The sequence below is a fragment of the Narcine bancroftii genome, chromosome 6, assembly GCF_036971445.1.
Source record: "Narcine bancroftii isolate sNarBan1 chromosome 6, sNarBan1.hap1, whole genome shotgun sequence".
NCBI lineage: Eukaryota > Metazoa > Chordata > Chondrichthyes > Torpediniformes > Narcinidae > Narcine > Narcine bancroftii.
The window spans coordinates 1,016,627-1,036,286 of NC_091474.1; the positions used below are offsets into that span (position 1 = coordinate 1,016,627).

Here is a 19,660-nt window from a genome sequence, read left to right on the forward strand (position 1 = left end):
CACACTCTCTTACACTCTCTTACACTCTCTCACACTCTCACACACTCTCTCACTCTCACACTCTCTCATTCTCTCACACTCTCTCTCACTCTCATACACTCTCTCTCACACACTCTCTCACACACTCTCATTCTCTCACACACTCTCACTCTCTCACACTCTCTCACTCTCACTCTCTCTCACACATTCTCTCACTCTCACACTCTCTCATTCTCCAACACACTCTCTCACTCTCTCTCACACTCTCATTCTCCAACACACTCTCTCACTCTCTCTCACACACTCTCTTACACACTCTCTCACACTCTCACACACTCTCTCACACACTCTCATTCTCTCACACTCTCACTCTCTCACACACTCTCACTCTCTCACACTCTCATACTCTCTCTCTCACACACTCTCTCACACACTCATTCTCTCACACACTCTCACTCTCACTCTCTCTCACACACTCTCTTACACTCTCTCACTCTCACACACTCATACACTCTCTCTCACACACTCTCTCACACACTCTCATTCTCTCACACACTCTCACTCTCTCACACTCTTTCACTCTCACTCTCTCTCACACACTCTCTTACACTCTCTTACACTCTCTCACACTCTCACACACTCTCTCACTCGCACACTCTCTCATTCTCTCACACACTCTCTCACACTCTCTCACTCTCTCTCACACACTCTCTTACACTCTCACACACTCTCTCACACACTCTCATTCTCTCACACACTCACTCTCTCACACACTCTCACTTTCTCACACTCTCATACTCTCTCTCTCACACACTCTCACACACTCTCATTCTCTCACACACTCTCACTCTCTCACACTCTCTCACTCTCTCTCACACACTCTCTTACACTCTCTCACACTCTCTCACACTCTCACACACTCTCTCACTCTCACACTCTCACTCACACACTCTCTCACACTCTCTCTCACACTCTCTCATTCTCTCACACACTCTCTCACACATTCTCTCATTCTCTCACACACTCTCTCTCACTCTCTCTCACACACTCTCTTACACACTCTCACTCTCTCACACTCTCATACTCTCTCTCACACACACTCTCTCACACACTCATACACTCTCTCTCACACACTCTCTTACACTCTCTCACTCTCTCACACACTCATACACTCTCTCTCACACACTCTCTCATACACTCTCTCACTCTCTCACACACTCGCTCACACACTCTCACACACTCTCATTCTCTCACACACTCTCTCTCTCTCACACACTCTCTCACACTTTCACACACTCTCTCACACACTCTCTCACTCTCACACTCTCACTCACTCACTCACTCACACTCTCTCTCACACTCTCTCATTCTCTCACACACTTTCTCACACTCTGTCTCACACTCTCTCACTCTCTCACACTCTCTTACACTCTCTCACACTCTCACACACTCTTCACTTTGGATCAGAGTTGAAACTTAACAGATCTACCCTTCTACTCCAATTGCTGATATCTCTCCTACCAATCCATCCAACGCGCATCATTTCTCATCACCGGGACCAACATCATTGTCTTCAGAATGCAAAGATACATGGAAAGAAAATTTAAAGAAAAATTACAGCATTCCTTGTATCTAATATTTCAAAATCAGAAGTTTAATTATGTGGTGGGTATGTAATTTTGAAAATCATTTGAGTGTAACTCAAATGGCCAGCTGCATTGAACGGGCACTGAGGAGAACACTAATGCCCACACGGGCCCCAGGAAAAGTTAATGAAATGGAAGATTAGATGTGGGCGTGTGGTGTTTCATGAGCTAAACTAGGATCTGGCTGGTTCTCCTCGGGATCAATAAGCTGAGTCAAGCTATGTCCACAGCAGCCACAACGCAGGGACTCTGAGCTGATCAATCTGATGGATATCACAGTGTACTGAGAGCCAAGCCCGGAAATTCTACAGCAGTTGAGAGAATTCACAGTGATGTTTATGGATAGGAAATTAAAATTTAAAAATGAGTCTGCCGAAGCATCAATTCCACATTAGGGATCTTTCCTTTCCATCATTCCACTGATCTGTAGAACAGGGCTCTGTTCCCTGTAGTTCTACCCAAGATAGTAGATTACACTTTGAGGCACCAGTTTAGTTTGCTTATCATGAAACAGTGTTCAAGATGATGTCATCTGTTGCATGGCTGATGCTGAACAAAGATCAGCCACATTCAGGGAAATCATTTCCAGATGTGACCAGGCCAGTTTCCCAGTGTGGCTGATCAAAATGAAAATGATTGCTATTGCAATCTAATGCACGCTAAATAATCTTCATGCCCATAAGAATTAGATGTGTCCAACTTCAACCCAATAGGAGTTTTACATATTTCTTAAATTTAGCAACATTGGCCTTGGGGTTCTGCCTCGGTTAATTTTATACATGACATTTGTTTTTCTGATGAGAGACAAAATGTAAAATCTTAATCGTCACGTTGGTGCCAATAGATTTGGTTTCATTTGTTCACAGGATGTGGACATCCTAGCAGAGCTGTATTCACTGCCTATCCCTAAGTGGCTCCTCTGAGCATTGTGGAGGACCACTGAGAATCAACCTGATGTTGCTGTCGAACTGGAATCACAAGGAGGCTAGAATGGCAAAGGGCACTGAATTTTTAACCCTTGAAAAATGTTATGATCCACAGGGAATTTAAAGAGAAACTGGTAGTTTCATAATAACTATTACTGATTCCAAACTTTCTTAATAATTAGATTAAAATGCATAATTTGGGGTTTGAAATCTCTAAATTATCTATCTAGGCCTCTGGTTAATGCTTCTGTACTTTTACTATGGTCACATCGTCTGCAGACTTTTATGTTTCAGTTTGCACCTCATCACCTGCCCCTGATACTGTATAGTTGTTCAGAGGCTGATTCCTTTCATGGTTGGTTTGTGTAGGGAGACGATAATAACAAGATTAAAGTAAATTTTAAGCCATATCAGGAATTCCACAGTGTTTCTATTTTATCTATTTACAATTTTAATTTTTCATAGATACAATTGACTTGTTGAGTTTCTGAAGTAAAGAAAATGTCCTTTGCACTCCTTGGTTTCACTCTCATAAATCCTGTTCTTATTTTTGTAGATTGCAAATTATTTAGCAACAGCCTAAACTTTGCCTTTTGTTTCTGAGGAGGGCAGCAGAAAGAATTTCTTTAAGATAGTCTTCATCTTTTTTTTTATATATAATCACCTGTGTGAGGCTAAACTAGAAAATTGGTCTCATGGTCTTTTCTTTACCAATGATTTGTGAGACAGTTTAAAAGAGAATTCTTTGTGAAAATTGCTAGTGTTTGGTTGAATTAACTGAGTTCCAACTTATTGTTAATGGCTGGAACTGTGGAGGAGGAAGGAATGGGGAGAATCTTTGAATGCTGTTGTTACCTTCTTTCTATGCACCTAGAGTTGAGGATGATTCCCTAGAAGTAATATAAAAATGAATAGCTGTCAGTGGCATGAAATCGGATGAGACTGATCTCCTTCCATCGTCGCTGACTATAAATCCTCAAGGTTCAAGGCTTTTTTTAATACTTTAAAATGTATTATGCATGATATACTTCAATTTTTGTCTGGCATAAGGCAAACAAAAAGTTGCCCAGTGCCCCTAACAATAGGAGAAAGAGAAGCTAAAGAGAATCCCTTCAGAGACACTGTGTCCGTGGATTCGCCTCCAGCGCTCCCACAGCCTCTGAAGTTACAGAGTCTAGTTCAAACCTTCGGCGACCCAGCATCATTTCTGTTTAAAAATAAACTGAAAAGTACACCTGTAACTGCAAAATGATTTTTGAAAATTATTTAATATTTAGCAAGGATAGCATAGCAGTTAACAAAAGCTTTTAGAGAGGCAGCAATCTGAGTTCGAATCTGATGCTATCTGTAAGGAGCTTGAATGTTCTCCTCATGCCTGCATGGGTTTCTTCTGTGAGCTCCAGTTTCCTCCCAAGTTCCATTGGAGTGCAGTGTTAGGAGGTTAATTGGTTGCATAAGTGTATTTGGGTCGAATAGGCTACTGGGCTGAAGGGTCTGCTACTGTGCTGTATGTCTAAACGTTACAAAATAGTTAAAATATTTCTTGGACAGATCCCTTTTACTTTGCCCTGATGAGATAGGATAGCTTGTTGAAGTAAGCATTGAAACTTTTGATGGCCTAATCTCATAGAGAGTCTGGAATTTTTCAAAAGCATTTTGAAACATTTTTGCATATTTTGAGCATAATTATTGCTCACAGATTGATAATAAAAGTGGCATTTTTCTTTTCTCCTTGGACTAATGATCTGGGCACGGCTCAAAGAACTTTATACAGCTCATTATTATGCCACTAAAACTTTTGTGGCAAAATTGACCATATGTGGGTCCTGAAGTTTTACAATCTGATAGAACATGATGATAAGGCAGTATACAGAAGAAGGGAAATCTTACTGTTTTATTTTAAAGCATATCTATTTAAATCTGCAGAGTCCCATTTTGTAGGCTTACTTTGGCCAGAACATATGGTCCTCAAATCCTCTTTGACTCATTTGACTGAGTATGTGTTGTCTAGCATTAGTGAATAGAGTGATTCCAATTTTATTTCAGATTTTGACCGAGCGCTCTGATGCCATCTGGCGGTGAGGGAATAGTGGGATTGTGAGGTGGGGTGGATTGGTGTGAAGAGACAAGGAAACAAAAAATCACAGAGCTCATTGGGACAAACAGATAATGGAAATCAATCACAATTCCCGCTCCTTATTTCTAACCCATGGCTTCTGTGTTTCATGCATGAGGGCACCCAAATCTCTCTGTACAGTGGGATTCTATCATCTCTCTTCATTAAGCTGTTCTTCCTACCAAAGAAGATATCCATATAGAACCATAGAGCATTACAGCCCTTCACATCTGTGCCGAACTATTATTCTGCCTCGTCCCACGGATCTGCACCCAGTCCGTAGCCCTCCATACCCCTCCAAATCATGTACCTGTCCAAATTGTTCTTAAATTTAAAATTGAGCCTGCATTCACCACTTCAGTTGGCAGCTCATTCCACACTCCTACCTCTCCCTGTGTGAAGAAGTTCCCCCTCATGTTCCCCCTAAACTTTTTCCCTTTCACTGGGATGGCTGGCTTGGTAGTTAGCAGAAGACTGTTGCAGCACCAGTGCTCAGGACCAGGGTTCGAATCTCATGCTGTCTGTAAGGAGTTGGTATGTTCTCCCCGTGACTGCGTGGGTTTTCCCCATGGGCTCCAGTTTCCTCCCACTCTTCAAAAACGTACAGGGGATTTTAGGTCAAATGGGTGTAATTGGGTGGCACACACTCATTGGCTGAAAGGATCTGTTACCATGCTGTATGCCCATGCCCATGTCTATGTATGCCTTTAATCAATGTCCTCTGGTTTGTATCTCACCTAACCTCAGTGAAATAAGCCTAGTTGCATTTACTGTCTATACCTCTCATAATTTTGTAAACTTCTATCAAATTTCCCCTCATTCTTCAACGCTCCAGGCAATTAAGTCCTAACCTGGTTAATCTTTCCCTTTAACTCAAGTCCTGAAGCCCTGGCAACATCCTTACATTTCCCCACACTATAGGTCATCTGCTAAACTTGTATCTACCTGTTTAATCAATTTGAAGTATTTTCCAGTCATTTCTTTCATCCAAACCATTTGGGTTTCCCATTCAGTAGTGGCTGTGATATATGTAGCCCCTTTGCCTTCATCATCAAACAGATTGTAAATAGTTAAGGCTCCAGCATTTAATCACATTGCTCCCAGTGATTACACAGTGACATTTTCAACTCCCTACTCTTTTTTATGATAGCCAGTTCCCTATTCATAATAACCTTTAATGTGAAATCTTTTAAATTTTGTTTACAATGCAGTAGAAGCCGATTCTGGCTATTGAAACTCGTGCCACTCAATAACTCCCAATTAACCTACAACTCCGTATGTTTTAGACATCTTATTAAACAAAATGCATTCATCAGCTACATCCAACATGCCTATTACATTCTCCAAGAACATGAATAAATTTGATAAAATTTATTTCTCTTTCATCAAATGATCTCCATTGTGATATTCTAAATATACTTCCATAATAATGGATTCTAGTGTTGTTCCCTATGAGGGAATTCTGCTTTCTGTCTCCCTTCCTTCTTGAATAGGGGCATTACTTTTGCAGAATTCCATTTTACTGGCACCTTTCCAGAATCAAGGGAACTTGGAAAAATCATGATCAATCCATCCATGATCTCAATGAACATTTATTTTAAGACCCTAGGATGAAGGATATCAGTCCCAGGAAACTAGCCCCATAAATATCTTTGGACCCTTCCTCCAGTAATAATAATCACTTTGGATTCCTCCTTCCATTTGCCAGAGTGAGTTATTTTCTCTCGCGCAGAAAGTGATGCAGTTGATGATGTGATTCCTGGTTATAACGATGTGGAGAGACTTCAGTGAACATTGCACGTGAATGCAGTCCTTTTGCTGCCTGGTTCATGACCCTGAAGGAACTGGCAGCATTTAGATAGCTGCAAATGATTTCCTTTGCTGAAGGATGTTTAATCTGCGTGCACAGTCCCCTGGGCCACCGATGACAAAGGCTGACAGTTTAGTGCAATGAACAGTGTATGTTGAAACAGTAGAGATTGATCAGGCGAACACATTAGGTTGTGGGTTGGATACATTTGGATTGCTCACCCCTGCTTTTAACTGTCCTCAGTCCTTTGATGTACATTAAATGATGGATAATCTTACAATCAATTTACAGAAAACCATATTTTCCACAACAGTTGTCTTTTTTTGCCTTGGGAGAACAAATGGTGGAGACCCTATTTTTTGATATTTTTAACATCATCCTAAACATATTGGTGTGAACTTATCATTAGAATGAATCTAGATGTGACTATTTCAGGAAAGACATTGCTGTCAGATATATACTTTATACAGTAGTTTATACCTCAATCAATTTCAGAATTACACTGTCACGCTTAATGTTACATTTCTTGTTTCGTTTTAGCAAAGCTTCACAGTACAAATGTTCATCTCGAAATATTATTATATTGCCCACTATAGTCTTTATGTGGTTAAACATTGGGAGTTACAGTATATGCCAGCTCTCAGTCATCCCCAAACATTTTCAAGATCTCCACGACAAAGAATGATATTGTTGATTATCTTAATTCCAGGAATACTGGAAGACTGTTCCTCAGGTCTCCATTGCTGGTCTCCTTTTACCTTTAAACCTTGTTTGTGGCTTCTTATTTTTTTAAAGCTTATCTTTAATATGATCTTCCTTCCAAGTCACCAGTGATTTGCTTTGAAATGTATTTCAAGCTTCTCTTAAAATCTGAATGGATGGTATTCATTCTGTTCTAGTCGAAGGTTAATGTGAAATTCCCAGCATTCAATCTTTTGATTTAATTTACATTCCAAAGTTCTCATGCTCAATTAATATGTTCTGGAGAGGAAAATGCATTTTTAACAAGAATCTCTAGGGAATTCCAGAATTCCATACAACTGTATCTTGAATAGTTAGACTTTCATTACTTCAAGACATGTTATTATATGTCACTTGTCATTTCTCATTTCTAAAATGCTGTAAAATGTTTCTCTCCATCGTTACTGGTATCTTGTTTATTTTCTATGTTTTTATTGTAATTGAATGCACATCAGCTACTTTTTCAAATTATGTTTATAACCATATATAAACATATAACAATTTACAATACGGAAACAGGCCATATCGGCCCTTTTAGTCGGCATTGATTTACGTGAAACTCCAACTAGTTCCACCTACCTACTCCCTGCCCATAACCCTCCAACCCCCTCACATCCATGTACTCATCTAACCTCTTCTTAAAATGACAGAATTGACCCTGCTGCAACTATCTCTTCTGGAAGGTCATTCCACTCAGCCACCACTCTCTGAGTGAAGAAGCATCTTCTAAAGTTTTGCCTCTAACCCTTAACTTATGACCCCTTGTTCCAATCTCCCCTACCCTCAGGGGAAAGAGCCTATTCACATCTACTCTGTCTATTCCCTTCATAATTTTAAATACCTCTATCAAATCCCCTCTCAACCTTCTACGCTCCAATGAATAAAGTCCCAGTCTACTTGATCTTTCTCCATATTTGAAATACTGCAATCCAGGCAGCATTTTAGTAAACCTTCTTTGCACCCTCTCGACCTTATTGATATCCTTCCTATAATTTGGAGACCAGAACTGCACACAGTATTCCAAACTTGGCCTCACCAATGCCTTAAACAGTCTCAACATCACCTCCTAGCTCCTATATTCTATGCTATGATTTATAAAGGCCAGCATACCAAAAGCCTTCTTCACCACCCTATCCACATGAGATTCCACTTTCAAAGAATGATGAACCATTGTTCCAAGATCTCTCTGTTCCTCTGCATTCCTCAGTGCCCCCTCCCCTTCAATGCATACGTCCTGTTTTGGTTATTCTTCCCAAAATGAAGCCCTTCACACTTATCTACATTAAACTCCATCTGCCACCTTTCAGCCCACTCTTCTAAGCAGTCCAAATCCTTCTGCAGTCCATGAAAACCCTCCTCACTATCCACAACTCCCCCTATTTTTGTATGATCTGCATATTTACTAACCCAATTTACCACCCCATCATCCAAATCATTAATGTAAATGACAAACAACAAAGGACCTAACACCGATCCCTGAGGCACACTGCTCGTCACTGGCCTCCATCCTGACTGGCAATTATCCACCATGACTCTCTGGTGCCTATCTTCTAGCTACCGTTGAACCCATCTGACTATCTCAACATTAATTCCTAGTGACTGAACCTTCCTCACTAACCTTTCATGTGGAACCTTATCAAAAGCCTTACTGAAATCCAAATAGACCATGTCAATTGCTCGACCTTCATCAACCTTACTAATCATAATCAAAGAATGACACGGGTGTGAGAGACAGGATTGCTTCATTCTTTCCTTCTGGACAAGGTATAATGCTATTAAGGTGAATATAAGGTGGCTTTATCATTTGGTATTTGTTGTTGGCTTTTGTATTCCCTCTAATTTATTGTGATAAATCTGATATATTGTCTTTCTATACCTCAAGCCATTCACTTAAAATTTCAATACAAAAGTGTGCTGGGGAATCTCAGCAGGTCACGCAGCCAACATGAGAAGTAAAAGGGTAACCAATGTTTTGAGTCTGGGCCTAGACCCTTTACTTCCTATTGAAGCTGTGTGACCTGCTGAGTTTCCCCACACATTTGTGTATTACACTCAACCCCAGCATCTGTAAACTTTCTTGTTTAACTCCATTCCCTTCCAATTTTCAGTTTGTAAATACAGGAATGCAAAATCTTTGAGAATAAATTTAATTCAGCTATCCATGTAAATGAATGCACAAAAGTGATGGAGAAACCCAGCAGGTCACTCAGCATTCCTTATGTAACAAGGATATGTAACAAAGGTTCAGGGCCTGATCCTTTCATCAAGGTGTGAACAAAAAGCAGGCAGGTGCCTGACGAAAATGGTGGGGGGAGGGGCACAGGCAAGAGGTCATGGGTAGATTTGGAAGAGGAAAAATCTGGGAAGCGATGGAGGGAGGGGACAGCTGTCAGGATGGAAAGTGAAGTGGCTAGGAAGCTGGAGGAAAGGAGACACAGAGACAGACAGGGGAGGGCTCTAGAGAGTTCGCTATTAATGCCATCTGGTTGAAGAGTGCCTCCAGTACTTTTGTGTATTGAACTACAATCACAGCGTCTCCGGACATTCATATAAATGAATCTTAAGACTAGTTGCGTCTTCTAGTCACATCATTGTAAATCAATCAAGGCCAATCCACACTTGTAATGAATGCCTTATCATGTATTTCACACAGGTTGCAGTACATAGATTACTGGGCTAATTCATATTTTCTAAAGAAGGTCCTCTTTTATTGGCCTAGGTGGGCCAGATGGGGAAATACTCCCATTTAGGTATTCTAGCCTTGTCATAATGGATTCATTGTTGTTGGGATAATTGGTCAAGAAAGTTATTATAGTTTTATGGAAATCAACCACATTTTGATGTGAGGACCAACCAAATTAAGTTGCACCAGTGAAACTGAGTTTTTTTTACAGAAACTTCATGGGACCTCTTCAAAAGGCTGGAGCACTTTAATAAGGTATGTAGAGAAGATTTGATTCCTGACAAAGAAGTGGGATAAACTTTTTATTAATGTATCAGAGATTGATTTTGATCATTTACTGGAGACGCGATTACATTCAGGGGACATAATGTGTGAGAACATTTGGGATGGATGCAGAAATAGCTTTCTTGAAATGAAAGAAAGGAAACAGTAGCTTTAACCCCAGGGAGTCCCTGTCTGTAGCACCCAGACAGAAGTAAGCCAGGACTATGAAAAAAACCCACAAAATTTAACTTTTCAAGTCTGCAAAATACAGTGCACTCTTTTATAACTGGACATATCAAATTTGTTATGATAGCAAAGTAAGCTCTATAGCAACTATTGTAATGCTTTGGAGCTGACTGCCCAGGAAGGATGGGGAAAGCCGTTTTGTTTGTTATTTCTGGCAGGGCTTCCTGGCTTAAGTCCCTCTTATTCTGTGGGGGGACCTTGGAGAGCATTCTTTTCCATCCCAGAAACTCTGCCAATATGGCAGAGTACATCACCACTCCCACACCTCCTCACTACACCCTCTCTCATCCTATTTTCAGCTGTTTGCCTCCAAAATGTCTGATCTGCTAAACCCAGAGCATTTGCAGTGGCAGAAGCTAATGGAAAAAATTAAACATGCATGGCACATTCCAGAAATTTGTTGTATTGCTTAACAAGGCCTACCCCTCTATAAACGGCTCTTGTGAACTGCTAAGCACAGCTATCTGCTGTACTTCTCATTCACTACTGCGGTGCCAAGCTTTCAAACCTTTTGATCATTTTCTTCAACTAAAGTAAAAATAATGAGGGTTTGGCTTACAGGTAGTCCTCAGATTTTGACACTCAGCAGTTTTGGATTTTATTCCTTAATTAAAGCCACATTGGGATTTCTATTGAGAGAGTGGTGATATTTGTTAAGTACTTGCCAGTTAAGAAAGGGATCTGTTGAGAAGACTGGAAAACACGAAATAGCAACTGTTGGCTTAACATTTCTATCGAGTTCACAGTCTGTCAAAGGAATTGTGCTCTGTGAATGATAAGTTAATATTTTCACTGAGACCACCCACATTTCAAAAGGCTCACATAGTTGATCCTCAAGTTAGAGTCACTGACAACTCAATGGAATTTTTGTGTCCAAAACATAGTTTTTGTTTATTCAGTGACTAATATTCTTGGATTCTGGGTGTGCATTTTCCATCATTTGACATGGACAGGTGTGCTTTTTATATGATGAGAAGTTCAGCCGGGACAGCCGCAGAGAAAAATAGAATATTGGTGAAGGAGGAGTCTTATAAAATTTCTATGTTGCAAAAATAGTGCATTTTCTTAATTTTAAAAAGTGCCTATTTTCATCTTGGGATGGAAGCGTAGAATGCTACAGCACAAAAAACAGGCCATTTGGCCCCTCTAGTCTGTGTTGACCATCCTCACCCTCGTCCCACTGGATTTCGTTGAATCACTTCTTTTAATTCAATGACCTATCTTGACAAGTTTGGTCAAATTAATGTCCATTTCAAAAGGATGCAAAGCCAAAAAGCAGAAAAAAACCACATTGAACATTTGAAACCGGCTGTTCTTACATTGAATGTCAACAGTTTCCATTTATTAAAACCAAATAGGCTTTGGGTGAGAACATTGCCTAGAAAAGGCAATCAGTTTACTTGAGTGAATCCCTCATGAGGATAAAACCAATGCATTATAATTTGTTTATAAAGTGTTCAGGAAGCCCATTGAACTATATTGACACGACGAGGCTCATTTTAATCTGCGGTGACCCTGTCTTGGAACATCACAATGGTCGTAGACATAATAAGGTTCCAGTATGAACCAGTCTTCCCTCTCCCCCCAATTTGCTAGTAAAGTAAATAAACATCAAATGATGGGTAATGCACATGCTGATTCCAAGTATGCAGCTCTTTCAGACATGTTCTCATGCCAGGATTATTTCACGTGAAGATTTATCTGAACACTGTCGCTCAGAGTTTATTTATGTATCTTGAAAATGTGCGTACTGTTGCCTGTGTGTTCAGCATATTTAATTGGTGGATGTGGAGGTTCTGCACATGTGTGTAAGTACTCTTGCAGAACTGTCTACAGAATTTAGCAGTCAAAACCACAGACAGGCAGACCTGAGGTCGGGAGGTGCACAATGGCTGCACTTTTACTTTAAAGTAATGTTTCAGACTGGAGTCTTTCAGTTTATTTATGAGATGAGGTGAGATATTTAGCTTTTAAAAGATTTGTCCAATCTTTCATTGTTGTAAGCTATGTGGAACTGCATTAAATCTGAGAGTTACTAGAAAACAGATAGGATTTCTTTTGTAAATTACCTGTAACAAAGTGGTAAACTTTCCTCTCTATGCATCTCAGAAAATATAAAGGAACATGTGGTTCTTCAGGTTGACATGTGACCTGCCAAAATCCAGTCAATGCAAAAAGAACTTCATGGCAAAGAGGGTGACAACAAGGCAACATGTTCAGAATTAGTCGCATTTGCGCTGTCAGCATTTTGCTCCTGTACTGGAAAATTCTCAAACCCCAGAAATGATGCACAGGAACAAACATTGCAGAGTCCCTGTAATCATGCACATTTAGCCCCCACATGTCCAGCTGTGAACTGTCATTGTCAAATAACTACATGACAAATTTAATTTTTAATGTATTCAGGGTCAGGGAATATCACAGGAGAAAAGTATTGATCCCAAGAATCACAGGCTGGTCATTACAGCCGGGCTTGTTCAGGCTGAGAAGGGAGTGATGTTGCAACAACTGGGAAACCAAGACAAGGTCCAATTAACACCAAGACAATGATTTTTCCTTTCCTTCCCCCTTCACTGATTTACTGCAAGCTCCAACTTGAGAGGGATGAGTAGAATCACTGGAAGTGCAAGATGTATCAAGGAAATTGTGATTGCCAAGAGTTTGTAGCTTGAGGTTACAGCAGACTCTAGAGATAGAACTTGCCTGCTGAACCTGGCCATACTGTCTACTTGGAAATGCCAGCTTTCCTGTCAACCCCATCCTAGATTGTTAAATCTACAAGTCTGAGACAAGCATTTTCATTGGAATATTACGATTACTGGCCTACTTTTTGCAAGTTGGTCTCCAACCCCTCCATCATGTTAATGGATGTAGGAACATTTGTGGAGGCTTCAGTGTGGTTTTCAATGTTTTAATTGTTTAATGGCTGAACATCCAGGAAGAGATGAAAATTAATGCCATTCATTGTAATTCCCATTTAGTACAGGATTAACAGCAACTGACATGGGGTTCAGTCATATAATAACTAATTTGTGTCACTATATTGTCTCATTAAAAGTAATAATACATTGGGTAAGTAGACATTTGTAGGTAAGTGCACAGATTGAAGAGATAGTGTGGATGGGGACCTTGAGCAACTGCTGTTAATTGATTTTGTTGCAAAGGTCCAGCTGATCAAACAGACCCCATTCTTTTTTGGAATAGATCATCTGTCTTGATCTGAATAAGACACAACAAGAGGAATCTTGCATCAATTTGATTGAGAAGCCTGAGGGACTTTTCTGCTGACATTTTTTTATAACTTATGGAATTATAAATTGATATTTTTGGAGATAAGTGAATGTTTAAATATTTCACAAATGAGAGCTGATGTGATAGACAACAGACAATAAGTACTAGAGTAGGCCATGCCCATTGAGCCAGCACCACCATTCATTTAGATCATGGCTGATCTTCCACTATCAGTACCCTGTCCCTGCCTTCTCCCCATAACCCTTAATTCCCCTGTCTGCAAGAACTTTATCTAACTCCCTCTTGAACTTATCCTGAGAACCTGCCTCTACCACCCTCTGTGGCAAAGCATTCCACAGACCAATAACTCTTTGGGTAATTTTTTTTCTCATCTCTGTCCTAAAGGGCCTTCCCTGTATTCTTAAACTATGGCCTCTAGTCCTGGCTTCCCCAACATCGCGAACATGTAATCAGTTTCTATCACGCCCAATTCCTTAATAATCTTATATACCTCAATCATATCTCCCCTCATCCTTCTAAATTCCAACATATACAACCCCAGTTTATCCAACCTTATGGCATACATCAATCTCGCCATCCCCAGAACTAACCTTGTGAATCTACGCTGCACTCCTTCAATAGCGAGAATGTCCTTCCTCTAATTAGGAGACCAGAACTGGACATAATACTCCAGGTGTAGTCTCACCAGGGCCCTGTACAACTGCAGAAGGACATTTTTACTCTTATACTCTACTCCCCTTTTTATGAAGGCAAACATGCCCATTTGCCTTTTTCACAGCTTGTTGAACCTGCATGCTAGCTTTTAGTGACTGATATACAAGTACACCTCGATCACATTGCCCTTCCCCACAACCTAACTTGACTCCATTTAAATAATAATCTGCTTTCCTGTTCCTGCCACCAAAGTAGATAACCTCACATTTATCCACATTAAACTGCATCTTCCATGCATCCGCCCACTCACCCAACCTGTCCAAGTCCCCCTGCATTTTCCTGATATCCTCCTCACACCACACTGCTACCTAGTTATTAATAATCCCCTTATCTAAATAATTAATACATATGATAAACAACTGAGGATTGGAATAAATTATCAAGCAGGTCCACTCCGAAATATTCTGATATTAAAAGAAATTACTTTTTAATTATGGCAAACAAAATTGTCTCTTCAACTCCATTTTCTCTCTGGCCTCTTTATATTCATTATCTCAATTACATTAAATAGATGTGTAGCACAAAAATAACAATTGATTGAAAGAAAAACAACTAATTAGCAGTTTAATGTCGATGAAAATGTCCTAAATTTCAGATTAATGGACAATGCACAGATGCTATTATTTTGCACCTTTAATACCTGCTTAACAAAGTATTTCTACTCCTCTATTATTTGAAACTTCATTTCTTTTTGTTCCTTTGCACCTTAAAAGGTTTTACAGTTGAATTTATCACTCAGCCGTTGGTAAAAAGCATTCAAATAATGTTTGATGGTTTTTCAATGTTGGGATCTATGCCATGAAATCTTAGCTTGTTTGGCTGGGGAGCACAAATTCCTTGGAAGTGCCTACAGACGACTTTTAATTTTTATGTTAGGCTGAGTTGCAGTTATTACCATTGACTTCTTTGCATTTGCTTTATATTTAGAAGTAAGTTTAAAGTGGATATCTGATTAAAAGTACAGATGTTAAGTATTATTTACTTCTTGGGGGGTGGTTATGTGTAATATCCAGTAGTATTCATACTGAAATTTTTTCAACTGGTAGAGGTACTTTTTACTGACATTCTTAACATGCACACTGTTAGTTTCATTGTACTCAGGAAACTATTGCTATTTCTTAATCTGCCCAAAATAGCCTCCATTCCCACTCACTGGAGAAAGGGGAGATGAGGCCTATCTTCTAAATCTAAATAGTTCTTAATGTCCAGGCTATTTTTTAAAAAAAATCAAGTTTATGATAAGCTGTAAAATGTGTTTTATATCAGGTTCCTGTGTCTAAGTAGTTGTGTTTGGTATAATAATAATGTGAAAGTAGTTTAGAAATGAATAAGCTACTTGAGTATTGAAAATTATGGAAATGATGTACCAAGTTAAATAGTAAAATTAATCTGTAAACTAGATAAAAAATCTAGCTCCACTGAATTCAGGAACAGTGTGATGTGCATATATTGTATGTTCTAAATATCCAATACTGTGAATATATTGGATATTTACAAAATACAGTCAAGAGAGATTATGCTAAAGAAATGCTCTTGTAGAATGGTGAATATCATAATGTTGAAAATACTGAAGTATTATCAGTGTAGAGAAGATCATGATACCTAAGTTAGTTCTGGTCAGAAGAGCAAGAATAGCACACATTACAAATAGTTTGTTCACTTCATATTGTTACAAAAGTACATTTTAGTTTCAGTTCCAAAAATAAAGGCAGAATACAATTTCATCCTGCTCCATTCACAATTGTTAGATGATACAAAACTAAGAGTATAATTGAACCCAATATCCAAGCCATTCTAGATCACGCATATCATTCTAAAGTTATTGTTGTAAAAAGTGCCTATCTGAAGTAGATAAAATAATTTTTATTTAGATTAAATTATCTTTTAATGGCTTTTCCAACTTTAAAATGACAGTGAAATCTATCAGAATGTTATAGATTATTTGTTTTACCGTGCCCAAAATAGTATTTAAGAAGTAAAAAATGGAATTTGTGTTTCCAAATTAATTGATTGCGCAAGACACACAAATAAAGGCATGAGCAGAAGACGAGCCAATAAATGCAGTGAAGCAGAAAACGGAAAAAGTCTCGCACCTTCATACAACTGGTGGAGATGGAGCGGCTTGCCAGCACAATCTTCATACAACTGCTGGAGTTAGAGCGGCTTGCCAGCACAACCTCCTGCACATTCATGAAGGAGCTTTTAAATGTTTAAAATTTAGACATACAGCACAGTAACAGGCCATTTCGGCCCAGAGTCCGTGTCGCCCAATTTCTCTTCTCTTCTTTGGCTTGGCTTCGCGGACGAAGATTTATGGAGGGGGTAAAAAGTCCACGTCAGCTGCAGGCTCGTTTGTGGCTGACAAGTCCGATGCGAGACAGGCAGACACGGTTGCAGCGGCTGCAGGGGAAAATTGGTTGGTTGGGGTTGGGTGTTGGGTTTTTCCTCCTTTGCCTTTTGTCAGTGAGGTGGGCTCTGCGGTCTTCTTCAAAGGAGGTTGCTGCCCGCCAAACTGTGAGGCGCCAAGATGCACGGTTTGAGGCGATATCAGCCCACTGGCGGTGGTCAATGTGGCAGGCACCAAGAGATTTCTTTAGGCAGTCCTTCTACCTTTTCTTTGGTGCACCTCTGTCACGGTGGCCAGTGGAGAGCTCACCATATAACACGATCTTGAAAAGGCGATGGTCCTCCATTCTGGAGACGTGACCCACCCACCACAGCTGGATCTTCAGCAGCGTGGACTCGATGCTGTCGACCTCTGCCATCTCGAGTACTTCGACGTTAGGGATGAAAGCGCTCCAATGGATGTTGAGGATGGAGCGGAGACAACGCTGGTGGAAGCGTTCTAGGAGCCGTAGGTGATGCCGGTAGAGGATCCATGATTCGGAGCCGAACAGGAGTGTGGGTATGACAACGGCTCTGTATACGCTTATCTTTGTGAGGTTTTTCAGTTGCTTGTTTTTCCAGACTCTTTTGTGTAGTCTTCCAAAGGTGCTATTTGCCTTGGCGAGTCTGTTGTCTATCTCATTTACACTCAATTAACCTACACTGTCGGTATGTTTCAAATGGTGGGAGGAAACCAGAGACCCCGAAGAAAATCCACAAAGACATGAGGAGAATGTACAAACCCCTTAACAGACAGTGGGAGATTTGAACCCTGGTCACAATTGCTGGTGCTCTAAAGGAGTTTGTGAAGCATATGTATCTAAAAATTCAATGGTACGGCATAGTATCCTTCAATTAAATTTTTTTAAAATTCTAGAACAAAACACAACACTGAGCACTTTTTGAGCAATTCAGCAGGTGAAGGAGCATCCACGGATAGAAATGATCAGTCATCATTTAGGGTCGGGGCCCCTTTATCGAGACTCAAATATGAGGAGGTGATATTAAGTTTGTCAGGAGCGGAACAAAAGAAAATGAGTTTTTTCTTTTGTTCCCCCTTGATAGACTTGTTATCATTCCTTCCAACTTTAATCTTCATAAAGGGTCCTGACCCGAAACATTAACTGACCATTTACATCCATGGACGCTGTCAGCTTGTCTGAGCTCTCCAGCTTCTCATTGTTTGACAATATTCCAGCATCTGTAGGTTTTCAGTTTCTCTGGTGATAACGTCTGGATTATTTTGTGCTGCCCCAAATGATAAATCAACTGAGCACATCTTGATGTTAATCACTCTTCTGACCATGATGTGATTCCTGCCTCAAGTGTGTGGGAGGTGACGTTGTTCACCTTGCATGTCACATTGTCCCAAGAAAGCTCACGGCCTGAACACCAAATTAAGCACTTGCATATTTAGCTAAATCACCAGCATGCATCTTTTGATTCTTTTCTCACAAGAATCAGACCCTCCTATCACCCGTGACCTCCAGCCGGACCCCTGACTGCCCCTCCCCAAGATGTTGACATCTGTCCCAGCAATTTCCTCTTACAATTTGCTGCCAGTCCCAATTTCTTTCCCTTCCTTCCCAATGTTCTGCCTACCTGCTGCTCTACTTCAAACCAGTCACTGGTATACTCAAACCTTGCAACAAGGCCAACCTTCCTCTCCCTTTCACTTACAATTCCCTCATCACTCAGCTGGTTTCCAGCTCCTTCCTTCAATCCCCCAGCACCTTGCTGGCTTCCTGCTCCTGTTCTCTGTCATCCTTGGTTCTCCTCAGTGCCTGGGAGGACAGTTAACCCACTCTTTCCTCTCCCCAACCCACACAACCCCTCTACCCTCAAACACCAGTTGTCAGTCTTCCCCACTCTCCATCCCTTTCCCCCTCATCTCAAAATTTGGACCCCTCTTTTAAATGAATAAATCAGACTTGAATCTGGCCAACTCCTGAGCCCAACTCTGAGAAGAAGGACTGGAGAGCATATTTTTAGTCAGCTGCTCGTTTGGTGCCCTAGAGACTTGGAGAGCATAGTCACAGAAGTTGATGTGGTAGCATAAGCTGTACTGGAACTGTAGGTGTGCACCATTCCAGTATATGTTAATAGATTCCCCATGCTTTTGTTGAGTCTGCTGAGAGCCATTAATGTCCAATAATAAGATGATGTCACATGCCCAAGTTTAGCTGTTTTGTAAAACTGATAATGCTGTATAATTTATAGAAAAAAGAACCACCTGAGACAAGAAAGGTTGGCATCACCATCCACTTTGTCCAAAAATCGGGTAATGCCATATCTAATTGATATAGTAAGAATAGAAATTTCCGATTAAAATTTGTGGAAGTGGACAAATCCAGCCAGAACACCAGAAATGAGCACAAAAGAAAGGCATGCTGAATTCTCAACATTCAATTCTGTGCAGTTCCAGGCAACTATACTTTGCAGCAACCAGAAAAGGGTACCTCCCCTGATCGACACCTTCCCTGGGGAAGTCAAACAGTACTTTTGCACATTATGGCTACCATGAAGGAGACAAGAGGATTTACATGGGGAGTCAGCTCCCACATTTACTCAAAAGGACATGTGTGTCAGAGAGAAACATGACAGGAGAATTGGCACGAACTCTGTGCATGAACTCTGTGCAAATTATGGACGCTGCCACTTATCACATATGCTTAAGACATTGGGACATGTCAACCACTTACAGAAGTCCCTGGGCAAATTTTGGGATCCATACAATTTAATTTGGAAATGACTGCAAGCATGATTTACTGAGTATAAAAGGAAATTTTGCATGTTTCAAGCCAAAAAAAATGGCACTAAATTACCCAATTTAGAGCCAATTATATCCAGACTAAGTTTTTTTGTTTATCCATTATGTGCTTGAATAACTCCTCTGGC

The 19,660-nt window shown here is 40.2% G+C and overlaps 1 protein-coding gene across 3 annotated transcripts in view; it reads left to right on the forward strand.

Moving 5' to 3' along the window:
• Positions 1–19,660, forward strand: part of nfatc2a (nuclear factor of activated T cells 2a) — a 157,557-nt gene that overhangs the window by 110,263 nt on the left and 27,634 nt on the right. For 2 of the 3 annotated variants that reach the window (XM_069883607.1, XM_069883605.1), the window contains exon 10: positions 10,113–10,156. The exons of the other annotated variant lie outside the window; for it this stretch is intronic. In XM_069883607.1, coding sequence (XP_069739708.1) covers positions 10,113–10,156 — 44 coding nt within the window. The remainder of the gene's footprint in view (positions 1–10,112; positions 10,157–19,660) is intronic. 3 annotated transcript variants of the gene reach the window in all.